The following is a 14,663-nucleotide window of genomic DNA, read 5'->3' as shown; positions in this document are numbered from 1 at the left end:
ACATCCACAACCCCAAGAGAGCTTACTTCCGTAACAGTTCATGTTTCATGAAATACGACTGTATGCAGTCGAACAAAGACCCTCATTCTGATAAATAAATTTTAGATTCAATGATGTTCAAAACAGAATATGTTTTTTAGCAAGTTGAATTTGATTCATCTTTTTTTCCCTCACTGGAACCAATGGTTTTGGTGAGCTAATGTAATGGTTTCTTGTCCAGTGCCGGTGCTTTTTTGTCCACCTGTGGTGAACTACACTAGCTGCCTCCCACTAGTCTGGCGCTAACTGTCACTCTGTCAAACTTTCATGGCCATACAATCTTAGAGGAGGCTTCAAAAGGCTTTGACAAGGCTTTAAGATCCACTAAAAGGCTTTGCAATGCCCTTGATCTGCGTAAGCATTGTTAATTCTTCTGATAAATATATATATTCAAATTATTTCTCTTCTGATATTGTGTATCGTGTAACTAAAGATTTATCTGCTACTCAAGGAATAATAACCTTGAAACTCTGGTATGACATTCAACAGGAAAATTGCTAGGAAAAAAGTTTTGTGAAAACTTCGTGATTTACATTGAATTGATTCAAATCAGTTGTTACATTAACAAGTCAGGTAATGTACTGTTTGTAGTTTAAGTGTCATGGCAACTCTTGTCAAGGTACAGTGATATGTTCAGGAACAAGTCACAGAGACATTTGACAAGTTAGCATGTCTTGTGCTGTATCATATATGCAGCCTGATGGGCAGTTGATGGGGATTCCCAGGAACCCATGCTGGTTATGAGAAGGTCAAACTGGCCCTGGAGTTGGTTGATTTAGTGTCATCATGCTCATTATGTCAATCACTGGATATTCAACTCCAGACCCAGTTACTGTGTACACTGCTGTATTGTGGCTGAACTATGTGTGGCCTTAAACAGACAAAAATGCTTATAGGATGAAAAACCTTTATATTGTAGCTGGTGATGTGAGAGTTATCAGGGAATATGTGCACCGGTAGTTCATGGAATGTGGGTGTGATCACAGCGTAGTGTAAGGCATGGATATATATGACTGGAGATTTTAGTTATGTCCATTATCAAATTTTGATATGCTACCGTTGTGAGGGTATGATCTGTTATTCATACCATCCACCACAATTAGTGCTCTTTAGATATTAACATGTGTAACAATTTGTCAAAATATTATTGCTCTTTAAAACATATTTTAACAATGTTACCACCTTCTGGGTAATAATGAATAAACTTGACTGTACAAAGCACTGAAGTTGAGCTACAGGTCACCAATGGCATGTTCTCATCATTGTATATATTGGTATATCAAAATATAATATTAATCTTGTCTCTATGTTATAGACTTTTATATCTATGCATGGTCCCATGAAATAATGAAAAAAAATTCCCAGTCTTGTTATATTGAATGACATATCCTTGCATGATCCCATGAAATAATTAAAATTATTCCCCTGTCTTGTCTTAAAGCTTGTTATATTAACTGGCATATCCTTGCATGATCCCATGATATAATCACGCTTATTTCCCAACACATCTTATTGGCTGACTTATCCATGCAGGATACCAAGATGTAATCAACGCTATTTTCTTTTCATGTCAAATTAACTTATATATCCTTGCATGTTCCATGATATGCCAACATAATTTCAATAATATGTTTCATATTGACTGATGCATCCTTGCATGATACCATGATTAAATCAAGATTATTTCAGTATCATTTCATATTGACTGACATATACTTGCATGATGTCTTGCATGATACCAAATATAATCAAGATTATTTCCATGTTATTTCATAATTGACTGCAAATATCAGGTTATGATACCTTGCATGCCATATACCAAGATCATTACCATATTGGCTAATATGTCCTCACATGCTTTCATGATGCCAAGGTTATCTTGTGTTATGGCAGCATTGGTAGATATGAGTCATAATGACCTTGCATGATACTGAGACCATTTTCTACCATGTAACATAGGCTGAGGAATGATAGCTTATTCCCAGAAATTATTAAGAAAGTTGTTTTGGCAAATATCTAATACATGTATATAAACTTTAGAAGTTTTACTTAAATGAATATGTTGAGATATGATTCTCTTACAGTCTAAGTGTCTTTTCAGTACTTTGTGAGACCTCCTTGCCCTGCAATACACGACTGAATGCGCCTAGGTACACTACCGATCAAAGTTTGTAGGAAATCGTGTGACAGCGTATCCCAATATTCGACCACTTCTTTCTTCATATCCTCAATATTTCTAAGTCCTTTTGGTTTATTCTGTCCTTCATTAGTCCCCACACATTCTCAATAGGGTTAAGATCTGGGCTGTAGCTGGGCCAGTCTAAAACTTGAACATTTTCGTCCGACAACCACTGTTTTGTGTAGCCTGCAGTGTGTTTTGGGTCGTTATCATGCTGGAAAATCCAATTATCTTCATACAGTGTTCGGGGCGTTGGAAGGAGGTGACCATTTAAGATGTCAACATATCGTTCCTTCGTCAAATTTCCAGTGAAAATACACAACGGCGTCACTCCACGTGATGATATCCCACCCCACATGTGAAATTTCGGGCTATGTTTTGGGCGTTGGTAGATAGGTTTCACGGTATCTTTTGTCCAAATTTTCACACAGTTCGGAAAAAGCCAGACAGAACTTTTCATCAGAAAAGAAAACATTATCCCAATCTTGATTTTCGTGAGCCCTACACCAGTTTAAACGTCTTTCTTTTTGTGCATCTTTCATCAATGGTGAGGGAATTCCGCGCTTTTTCACCCAGTTAAGTCTTTGTAATTCTTGTCTAAGGGTTTCATTACATACCTGAGGACTTCCTCTATTAATCATCTCATTTCTGATATTCTCAACGCTTTTCAATTTTCCCCTACTCACAATCTGACCAAGTCGCCGGCGATCCGTAGTACTGAACTTCCTTGGCCTCCCTGCCCCTGTCTTGTGCTCAATCCCAACTCCTGACTGAATATTCTTCAAAGTTCTGTATACTGTAGACAGAGGAATGTCATGTCTACCAGCTAACTCTTTTGCATTAGTCACACCCTTTCAAAATCATCTAGAACCAGCTTTTTTTTCTCTTCTGCTGTCAAATCTGCCATGTCAACAAAGGAAGCCGTCTGCTACACCAGGGGAGATAACTCTTGATGTAGTAAGGTTCATTCTTAAGCCTACAAGAGTTGCCTCCCATATTGAGTACCTTACTACATAATGTAACACCTATTTTAAAATTCTATTATCAGTATTAGGAAACAAAGATTTTCTCAATAATTTCTGGGAAACAACCGTTGCTTGGGCAAGCTCATTACTACATGTACCTCACAATTGATATGTGTTGTGGCAGTTTAAACTTAGCACACCTGGTGATTTGTCTGTTATAAAGTCAACCATTTATGGCATGTTTTCACAAACACATACAACAGAATTGGTTTGTTTATATTTTTTCATATTTTCAGTATTTATTATTTCATTTTCAATATTTAAGCTTCAATTATTCCACTGTTTGTGTAGCTTCAGAAAAAGGGAGATAATTCTGTCATGAATAGTTTTACTTTTGATTAGAACTATTTCGTTGCTTTGTTTGAATGTAAACTAGTCGTGCAGTATCATTATTATATATTTGTAGATATTGTGATTTGATATTTCTTATCTTGCTTGTTTATAACTCATTATTTCATGATTAGGAGATAAACATAGTGTTTATTCAATTTAGATGTTTTGAATGGAGATAAGGAACCTTTTAGTTTTGAAATCAATCACAATAGCTTGAGGTTCTGAGTTTGAAGATTTACATGGTTGAATGTCTGTTCAAAACATCTGAATTGAAGACACTCTAGGTTTGTTTCCCTTCTACCATGACAGAAAGCGAATCCTTTGGCTAAAGCTGATATAATTAGTGCTGTGGAATACGTTAAACCTAATATTAGTCAGGTATATTATTTAATGTGTATTCAGTGAAGAACAGATTTAATATGTTTATGTTTGGTTTATTTACCAAAATTTATATTTCAACATGTGGTTGATTTATATACCAAAACCATAATTTTTACCATTTGTTATATGAACAGCTTTTTAAAGGCAATAATATCACATGACCACATATCCTGTTAGCATTATTCAAACTGACAGCCCTATAGCAAATGAACTGATCTTTGTGAAATGTTATTCTAAAGTACACACCTTTATTGAGAAGTCATGAAGTTCTGTAGGATTCATGAAGAAGGGAAGTCTTATCATGATGACGTCGATGTGACGTCATGGTATGTCATCTAGTAGGGTCAAAAGTCAAGCTGTGTTAATGATGCTGAGCTTAGTCATTAGTATTATATCTACAATATGTCTTCATCATGTTTCCATCCGAAATATGTTGTCACCCTAGCTGTATTAAATGTAGGTTCTGCGACTTATTAGTTTGGGATGTTACATCAGAAAGATCAACATTTTAGTTCTTTAGTTTTCAAAAGACATGCTGCTGAATATAGTTTCTTTTGTGGTAATGTGTTCATACGGTTAGACTAGATCATTGTCGAACATAGATTTAACATCTCTGGTAAACCACTCAGAAATTGGATTCTAAAATGTCATGGTAGAATGTTTATTTGACTTATTTGATGCTTAATGTCACGACATTTGTCGTTTTATGCTTTTCTATTCTAAATAGAATATTGCCTTTTTCACTTTTATTACACTTTTGATATTTTTATGCCAGTTTTTATATGATCTATTATATTTACTTTTATGATAAGCCTTATTTATTATACATATGATGTACATTTATAATGCTATACTTTTATATGGCAGCAGTTTTTGACGTGGTGATTCACCTTTTTCACATTCATAATCTCAGCTCTGGCAACTGGATGAAACAACACATATTCCATTATCAGATATGCACCATTTAAAAGTATATATACAATGATATATATGATCAATATCACATAATGCAAACTTATCTAAGTTATAGGAAACTGAAAAAAAATGAAAAGAAACACCTAAATTGTCTTAAATTTACATTATCTTCATATCTTGACAAAAATATCAATTATAATGTTGTGTTAGTAACTGGTTGAATGTATACATTGTCTTTAAAAGATCAAATTTGAAGATAGATAGGGTAGAATATTCTAGTTAGATAGATAGAAAGATAGAATGGTATCTAGGTAGGGTAGAGTATTGAAGGGTAGATAGGTTAGATAGACTAGGTAAGAGTATTGTAGACTGGGGTAAAAGTATTGGTAGATAGGTTAAGGGTAGAGTATTGTAGGGAAATAGACAGGGTAGAGTATTGTAGGGTAGATAGATAGAGAGGGTAGAGTATTGTAGGGTAGATAGGGTTAAGGGTAGAGTATTGTAGGGGGTAGCTTGGTTAGAGGGTAGAGCATTGTAGGGTAGATAGAGCATTGTAGGGTAGATAAACAGGGTAGAGTATTGTGGTTAGATAAACAGGGTAGAGTATTGTAGGGGTAGATAGGTTAAGGGTAGAGAGCATTGTTGCAGCTTGGTTAAGGTAGAGCATTGGTTAAGGGTAGAGCATTGTAGGGTAGCTTGGTTAAGGGTAGAGTATTGTAGGGTAGATAGGTTAGGGTGAGCATGGGCAGAGCATTGTAGGGTAGATAGGTTAGACAGGGTAGAGTATTGTAGGGTAGATATTGTAGGGTAGATAGACAGGGTAGAGTATTGTAGGGTAGACAGGGTAGAGTAATTGGGTAGATAGGTTAATGGCAGAGCCTCTTAGAGCATTGTAGGGTAGATAGGTTAAGGCTAGAGCATTGTAGGGAAATAGACAGGGTAGAGTATTGTAGGGTAGATAGGTTAAGGGTAGAGTATTGTAGGGAAATAGACAGGGTAGAGTATTGTAGGGTAGATAGGTTAAGGGTAGAGTATTGTAGGGAAATAGGGTAGAGCATTGTAGTGTAGGGTAGGGTAGCTTGGTTAAGGGTAGAGTATTGTAGGGTAGATAAACAGGGTAGAGTATTGTAGGGTAGCTTGGTTAAGGGTAGAGTATTGTAGGGTAGATAAACAGGGTAGAGTATTGTAGGGAAATATTGGATGGGTAGAGTACTGTAGGGTAGCTGGGTAGAGTATTGTAGGGTAGCTTGGTTAAGGGTACAGTGTTAGATAGATAATGTAGACAGAAGAAACATGTTATTATTCAGTCACATATCATTTGCAGTCAGTTTTGTATGCTGGGTCCATGGGACAGATGTGAGGAGTAGATAGTAGGTAGTTTTTACATCAAGTTACCGAGGCTCACATTTACGTATGGATCTTATAAAGTAGCAATTCATTTCACTATTCCAAATGCCACGAATATCTTATTATGTATTTGCATTGACTGGCTGATCTGTGACAGCTCTAATACATAATACCAGTATTTGAAATTTTACATTGACATAAAACATGATATTTTGGTTAAAATATCAACACATATGATATAATTAGGTAATGTTACTGGTATCCAGGGAAGTTTTAATGCCTCCGGGCCTGTGGAATGAGTATCTGTCAAGAGAAAGGAAGTTCTCTAGCCTCAAGATGTTAGAAGATGGTATTTGTTGTTTCCTTGCCCGACACTCAGCATTTCAGAGACAAGCAAGGGGTGGTCATATATTGCCTCACATACTATATAACAACTTTAAACACACATACACACAAACACACACTCTCTCTCTCACACACTCTCACTCTCTCTCACACACACACACACACACACACACACACACACACACACCCATACACACTTTATCAATACTTTCATGTAGTTGATGTTTCAAAAGAAAGTAAAAAATAACACTTTTTGTGAAAAAATCATTAAACTTTATTCAGCAATATATTGCATTTACATATTGATTTTTCTTTAAATGGTTTTCAAAATAAAACAAAATATTGTATTCAACATATCAAACACACAGGGCTAGGAGGAAAAATATCTAACTATTAGTGCTTTAGATGACCTTTTCTCATCTTGTTCAAAACAAAAATCACAGATAAAACCGTACGTTATGATACCTTGTGAAATGAAGGTCTTTGTATGTTTTGTTTATATAGGATATTTTGATTTTCTGCTCTAAATGTTTGCGTGGATGGGCACAAAGATGACCTATATATTATACATGGCAAGCCAATTTTCAGTCTTTACAGACTTCATCATAACATGGCAATGTTTCATTTGAATATCTGTTTTCATGATAAGGTGAATGTTTTAGTCAAAACATGAAAGAATACTTTTTCCATCGTTTCAAATATTTGTGTCTCTAAACCGAAAAACAAGAAATTTGAATGCATATGACCTTTTGTTTGCAATTGATGACTATTTTTAAAGAAGTTTAGGCAAGACCAAGTTTATTTTTGTTTTACAGATTTTTGTCCTCAGAAAACCTAAAGGCAGGAGGGAAAAAAATACAATAAAATCACCAGTCAAAATAATATTCCTTCTAAATATTCAAAGTATTTTACTTTTTGCAATTTATGAAGTGTATATGGGGCAAAAAACATCTAAAAAACATTTTTCTTGTAAGTTTACATTTTTGGCTAATAAAAACATTAGGATTTTATTTTTTGAGCAGGGAAAATAAATTTTTATTTTATTCTTATTCTTGAACAAATACGACAGGCAGATCCGTAAAACAAGAAATAAAATTGGTCTGGCCTTATAGTGACTTGAACTGACATCTTTCAGCAAATTCTAATCATGCAGTACAACTAATCATTGGGTAGTCAGTGATGTATTGCTCTGTCCAGTCATGCTCTGTCATGACACACTTTGTTGACATGACACATGATATGAGTCATGACATGCAAGTATGTCCTTTGTTCATGAATTACTTATTAAAAAGCAAGGGGTTGTGAGATAAAAGCAATTCTTTTATTATAAACACACATCATCCATACACAGCCTGTAAAGTGATCATACCATTTGGCCAACATATCAACATTTTCACCAAGTCTTCAAGTGTGCATTGGTTGGCACAATGTCTTCACGAATAGCAAGCAGGTAGCACATTCACCCTGTTGACAAGTCCAGGTTTTTGTCTTTAACACTGGCATTTAAGCCATGACGCCATTCATGACATCATTTGAGGTCATACAGGGCAGCCAGCACTGATTAGCCGTGCACTCCGTGTCTTGTATCCGATTGACTTATCAACATGTCAGGTTGGGAAAGTTCCGGATCGTGCGTCTTTCCGGGCTTTGACAGCCATCTCCATGACAGAGCGATATGATCACACAACTCTGTCCATAATGAACCATCTTCCATGACTTTGCCTGCAATAAGAACATATTCAAATAGACATACGTATTGATTACAAATAGGTTTGATCCCCAGCAGCAAATATAGGTGATGAGATGCGCCTCTATAGATCTGGGTATAAAGCTAGAACATTGTAGGCATAATAAAATGATTAAGTGAAAGAGTGAGTGAGTTAGTTTGGTTTTACTCCACACTCAGCAATATTCCAGCCATGAGCTTTGATCTACACAATTGGGATACTATGACTTGTGTCAACCAAGTCAACGAGTCTGACCACCCGATCCCGTTAGTCGCCTCTTACGACAAGCATGGGTTACTGAAGATCATTTCTATCCTGGATCTTGACGGGTCATCAAGTGAAAGAAGGAAGTCAAAAATTCATATCACAACTGAAGTCAGGGAGGGGCATGAAGATTCTAAAATGAATTTGAATTTGAATGTTATACTTTTTAATAATCATTTATCCTAGGAATGGGGAGGTCACGAACAAATATTTCTTTTGATGTTTAGAGGGGCATGTAAAATGTTACATTAAATGAGGGGGGATGTGATACAGTTCTGAGACCTTGAACCTTCTTTTCATTGTGACTGTTGCCCTTCACCTATTGACTTATTGACCTATCGACCTATTGACCTATTGACTGTTGTGGATATATGAAGGTATGGTCAATGGTATTTATCATACTAGAATGAAGAATTTATACTCTCGATAATGAGCAGTTGCATTGACGGTTGTCTTATCACACACATTCAACTTCCAATGATACATGTAGAAAGTATGGTTTACTTTTTTCATAATTTATGTATTGTCTTATCTATTAACTTGTTTATGATGGGTGGTGAGTCAGCCTAGTGGTTAAAGTGTGTTCAATTCCCAACATGGGTGTAATGTGTGAAGCCCATTTCAGGTGGCCCCTGATGGAATATTGTTGGAATATTGCTAAAAACGGCATAAAACTTAACTCACTCACTGTCTGTTACTATAAAGAGGTTTGAATACATTGTAAACATGGTAACTTGAATTATCATTATGAAATGATAGTTGACCTTACCTGTGATAAAGATTGGCCTTTGTGCCCGTGGATGCTCTTGTTCATATGGTGATGGTCTGCCAGGGTTTATGCCACAGACTCCATCACTTTCCCAGGAGCTGACTGTGATCTCTGTCTCATTGGCCAGGAAAACTGGAATCTGATAAAAAAACAAGATTAGGTTTAATAGTCAAGGGTAGGGTCACACAGAGTAGACAAGGGTAAGGTGAGCAAACAAGGGTAGGGTGAGTAGATGAGGGTAGGGTGAGTAGACGAGGGTAGGGTGAGTAGACGATAGGGTGAGTAGACAAGGATAGGGTGAGTAGACAAGGGTAGGGTCAGTAGACAAGGTAGGGTGAGTAGATGAGTGTAGGGTGAGTAGACAAGGGTAGGGTCAGTAGACAAGGGTAGGGTCAGTAGACGAGGGTAGGATCAGTAGACGAGGGTAGGGTGAGTAGACGAGGGTAGGGTGAGTAGACAAGGGTAGGGTCAGTAGACAAGGGTAGGGTCAGTAGACAGGGGTAGGGTAGGGTGAGTAGACAAGGGTAGGGTCAGATGAGGGTAGGTTGAGTAGACAAGGGTAGGGTGAGCAAACAAGGGTAAGGAGAGTAGACGAGGGTAGGGCGAGTAGACAAGGGAAGGGAGAGTAGACGAGGGTAGGGTGAGCAGACAAGGGTAGGGTGAGCAGACAAGGGTAGGGAGAGTAGACACGGGTAGGGTCAGTAGACGAGGGTAGGTTGAGTAGACGAGGGTAGGGTGAGCAAACAAGGGTAAGGAGAGTAGACGAGGGTAGGGTGAGCAGACAAGGGTAGGGTGAGAAGATGAGGGTAGGGTGAGCAAATAAGGATAGGGTGAGAAGACAAGGGTAGGGTGAGCAAACAAGGGTAAGGACAGTCGACGAATGTAGGGCGAGTAGACAAATGTAGGGAGAGTGGACGAGGGTAGGGTGAGTGGACGAGGGTAGGGTGAGTAGATGAGTGTAGGGGGAGAGTAGACGAGGGGAAGGGGTGAGTAGACGAGGGCAGGGTCATTAGATGAGGGGGTAGGGTCAGGAGCGAGGGGTAGAGGTAGGGTCATAAGTAAAGGTAGGGTGAGGGGGTTGAGTAAACAAGGGGGGTGAAGAGTGAGAGGATGAAAGGGTAGAGAGGTGAGTAGGCTGAGGGTAGGGTGAGTAGAAGCGAGGGCAGGGTCATTAGATGAGGGTAGGGTCAGGTCAGTTAGAGCGAGGGTAGGGTGAGTAGGGTGAGAAGGTAGGGTAGAGTGGAGTAGGCGAGGGTAGGGTGAGTAGGCGAGGGCAGGGTCATTAGATGAGGGTAGAGGTCAGGTCAGTATCTGAGGGTAGGGTAGGGTCAGTAAACAAGCGAGGTAGAGGTGAAGGCGAGGGGTAGTCATTAGATGAGGGGTAGACAAGGGTAGGAAGAGAGAGTCAGTAAACAGAAGTGTAGAAGCTGAGGTAAGCGGCAGTAGGAGAGAGAGACGAGAGGGTAGGGTGAGTGAGGGCAGTGTAGGGTGGTGAACGAGTGAGCCAGGGTAGGGTGAGTAGAGCGAGGGCAGGGTCATTAGATGAGGTAGTAGGGTCAGTAGGCGAGGGTAGGGTGAGTAGACCAGTGTAGGGTAGGGTCAGTAGACAAGGGTAGGGTAGGGTCAGAAGACAAAGGGTAGAGGTCAGTAGGGTCAGGGTAGGGTGAGTAGGTGAGGGTAGGGGGTGGAGTAGGCGAGGGTAGGAGGTGAGAGGCAGGTATGGTGAGAGTACAGACAAAGGGCAGGGTGAGTAGACAAGGGCAGGGTCAGTAGACAGGGTAGGGTCAGTAGACAAGGGAGAGGTCAAAGACAAGGTATGAGTCAGTAGACAAGGTCAGTGTCAGTAGATGAGGGTAGGGTGAGTATAGACAAGGGTAGGGTGAGTAGACAAGGTAGGGAGGGTAAAGAAGAGTGGTTTGAGCAGTGTACACAAGGATGGTCTATGTAGAGAAGGATATGTGTTGTAAAGGACAAGTTAAGGAAGAGTAGGGGTACTAGTCACCTGTACTGCTTCAGGTGTAACTCAAAAGAATCAATGGCTTCCTCAGTTACTACCAGAAGGAGAGTGCTCTCACCTTGTATGTGTGAACGATTTGAAGAGTGAAGGTCGACCTGGCAAAATGTCCTTCATTATCAGTGGTCCAGTTTGATGGAATTGCCTTCACAGCTGTAACAGTATATCCAGTCATTATCAACATAGCATAACATGTTGCCACATTATTTCTTGATTTTTGCTATGGGTATTTTATGATGAGGAGGTTGTTTGATGTTAGATTGAGTGTTTTTAGTTTTGTGCTATTTTTAGATCGAGCTGATTTTGTCCAAATGAGGAAAACAGTTTGGGGGTATTCAAATTTATGACCTGTCCATGATATAAATGAGTGAATGTAGTTTTCAATTTGTACTTGTCAGAGGAGTACACGAAGCATGTGATATGGATGACCAGTTTTCCATGTTTTGTGGAAGCTGTAGTGCCTGAATGGGTTAAGTCGCTGAACTTGTGTGCTTGTAATTAGGTGCCACACTCTGAGAGGGTGCGTTCGAATCCCAGATGGGACTTGACGTCGCAGGTACATGAATCTGTACTTTACTGAGAAAGTGTAATGCCAAATATAACATGTTTAATCATTAAACTTTAAACTGACTTTACTTATAGTAATGGATGCTTGAAGATATAAACAGAAAAACAATGAATTTAATTGTTTATTTGCTGTTTGATGTGACTCGGCTATATTCCCGCAGTATGACGACAGTCTGCTATAGTCAAGTCTGGACCAAATAGTGGTCGATATCATGAGCACTGATGCAGCTGATGGCAAGCAGTCACAGACTTGATACATTTAGTTGGTTGTTATTTATACATATATTGCTGAGTCTGGTATTCAACAACAAACAATCTTCAATCAAGACACTAATTTCATTTTCTACTCTATAGCCGACTATGCACTTTATTTCCAAGCCCTTACCAAAATCAGCTTGACAGAAGTAGCTCCTCAGAGGCTGGAATTGGCACATGCAACCCTCAGTTTCCATGACAACTGACAGCATTGCCATCACAAAGAAAACAGCTGGTGAAAACTCCATCTTGCTGGAAATACACAACAAAATTGTCTAAAAATTATGACTCCTTAAATTGATTACACTGAGGCATGGACACATTGAATTATGAACATTAGTTGACTTCAAATTCAAACAAATCCAGTACATGCAGATACATAAATGATACATTAACACTATACCACTGACAGATTAATATGCCATGTATTCATTATTGACTATTTCAGTCTAAGGAGGACTAAGATTGGTTTGATTTTGAACTGTTGTTAATAGTTGATAACCTGAAAGCAGTTTTGATACCGATTATCAGTTAATGAAATGACTTTTCAATCAAAGTGAATATTTGATGAAACAATTTTAAAATATGGAAGATGATTAGCATAAGGGTAATCTAAACTCACAAACTTTAAACATATCATATACAAGCTAATATAATGATAATATTAGACTAAGGCTTAGTCTCTGAATATATATAATTTTGATAGTAACAAACAAGCCCATTTATATTGAAAAGGAGCCCTAGGGAGACCAGAGATTCAGAACCTGAGGAAATCTAGACTTGCTTTATTTAGGGCTTTAGCACTGCAGAGAGGGCTTGGCAGTAGGGAAATTAATGTGGTTCAGGGACTGTGAGACAGACTATGATAATATAGATGAGTATGGAACCGACAATGGACATTATAAACTACATATTTCATCAAAAACTGCTAAATGGAGAAATTAATTTAAAAAACAAACAAAATATTTTAAAAAGAAATCAATAAAAAGACTCCAACAACCCAAGGTTATATCAACATTTGTTTTATACAAAGAGTTATGATTTAAGGAAGTAGATTGACATGGTAACACACATACCTTCTGTCGAGTGAGTGTCCTGGGTTCCACTACCACTCACGGAATCATGCCCCAGTATTTATAAACCTGGTATGGATGGCAGTACTTCCTGGGTCACTTTACGCCCACCTTCCATGCCCTTCCATTGTGTACATCACATATTTGCGTATGTGGTATTTGAGATGAGGTTGGGGGGGATGATGACGGTGATTGGTTGGGAAGTCTCGGAAATGTCGAAGTGCATTTCAGGAGGGTTAAGAGGAATGGATTGATTTACTTTAAAATAAAATTTACACATACAAAATATCTCTTTAGGTTATATGGATGAGTCTGTGTGAAAAGTAAAATGACAATGAAGTTTTTAAGCACATCAAGTGTATGTATATAGAGTTGTGAAAAATAGGTATACAGAGTACAATACTATAGCTAAAACATATCAGTTGATCAAACTTCATTGATCATGTTTTGATTTAGAATATACAAACTAACCTTAAATTCAACAGGCATATATTTTAATTCTATTGTGATTGAACTTTGAAAAACCCTATAAAAACAATAATTTGAGTTCCTGACAGAAACACAAAACATATTAAGGCCTGATATCTATCATCAGAATGCATCACATGTTCCATGTGTTTTTATCAACTCCTGGGTTATTTCCAATTTAAGAGGGGCGGTGGTTTAGTTTTAAGTGGCCAAAGTGTTCGCTCATTATGCCAAAAAACATTTTTCATTTTCATTTTATTTCAAAGAACTTACATTTTACTTCATTTCTATAAGCAAAGGTTATTAAAGATTTTAAAAAGACTCTAATTTAAGAGTTTTTATAGAAAATTTACTCCTCATCGAATTTGATAATATATTTGTCATATTATTTCGCAAACTGCCTAAATAATTGAAATGTTTACATCTTCAACTGATGATCGATACAAATCTGTTGTAATTCTTGTACCACGATGTAGAGCCTCTGAATGAATGCGGGATGCAGATCTCACTGTATCAGGTCAAGTGACGTGATGTGCCTGGTGGTATTAATGTATGGCCTCAAGACGGACACCAGCAGCTTCCTGACCTCTGTGTTTTGTCTGTCATCATAGGATTGAGTTGTGAACATCATAAGTACATGTATGTCACGATGGGATGGAGTTGCTGATCATCATTTGTCTGTGATGATAGGGTGGAGTTGTGAATGTCGTAAGTCTATGATAATAGGGTAGAATTTTGAATGTCGTAAGTCTATGATGATAGGGTGGATGAAGGGTAGAATGATAGGGTGGAGTTGTGAATGTTAAAGAATGTAGTTGTGAATGTTGTAAGTCTATGAGATAGAGGGTGGAGTGAATGTGAAGTCTATGATGATAGGGTGGAGTTGTGAATGTCTGTAAGTCTATGATGATAGGGTGGAGTTGTGTGAATGTGTAAGCAAGTCGTAAGTGATGATAGGGTGG

The 14,663-nt window shown here is 38.0% G+C and overlaps 2 protein-coding genes across 2 annotated transcripts in view; one reads left to right on the top strand and one right to left on the bottom strand.

Annotated features, from left to right (window-relative positions):
• Nucleotides 1-14,663, top strand: part of LOC124258640 (synapsin-like) — a 125,893-nt gene that overhangs the window by 80,681 nt on the left and 30,549 nt on the right. The window lies entirely within an intron of this gene.
• LOC124258650 lies at nucleotides 7,867-13,394 on the bottom strand. The gene is given in 6 exon segments (XM_046692725.1): nucleotides 7,867-8,208; nucleotides 8,210-8,286; nucleotides 9,325-9,463; nucleotides 11,400-11,491; nucleotides 12,291-12,412; nucleotides 13,237-13,394. Coding segments are annotated over 5 exon segments (471 nt in total). The 5' UTR covers nucleotides 12,409-12,412; nucleotides 13,237-13,394; the 3' UTR covers nucleotides 7,867-8,163.

This window comes from Haliotis rubra, unplaced genomic scaffold (assembly GCF_003918875.1).
Source record: "Haliotis rubra isolate DU_JTF1 unplaced genomic scaffold, ASM391887v1 Scf7, whole genome shotgun sequence".
NCBI lineage: Eukaryota > Metazoa > Mollusca > Gastropoda > Lepetellida > Haliotidae > Haliotis > Haliotis rubra.
This window is presented reverse-complemented; position numbering and strand designations above follow the sequence as displayed.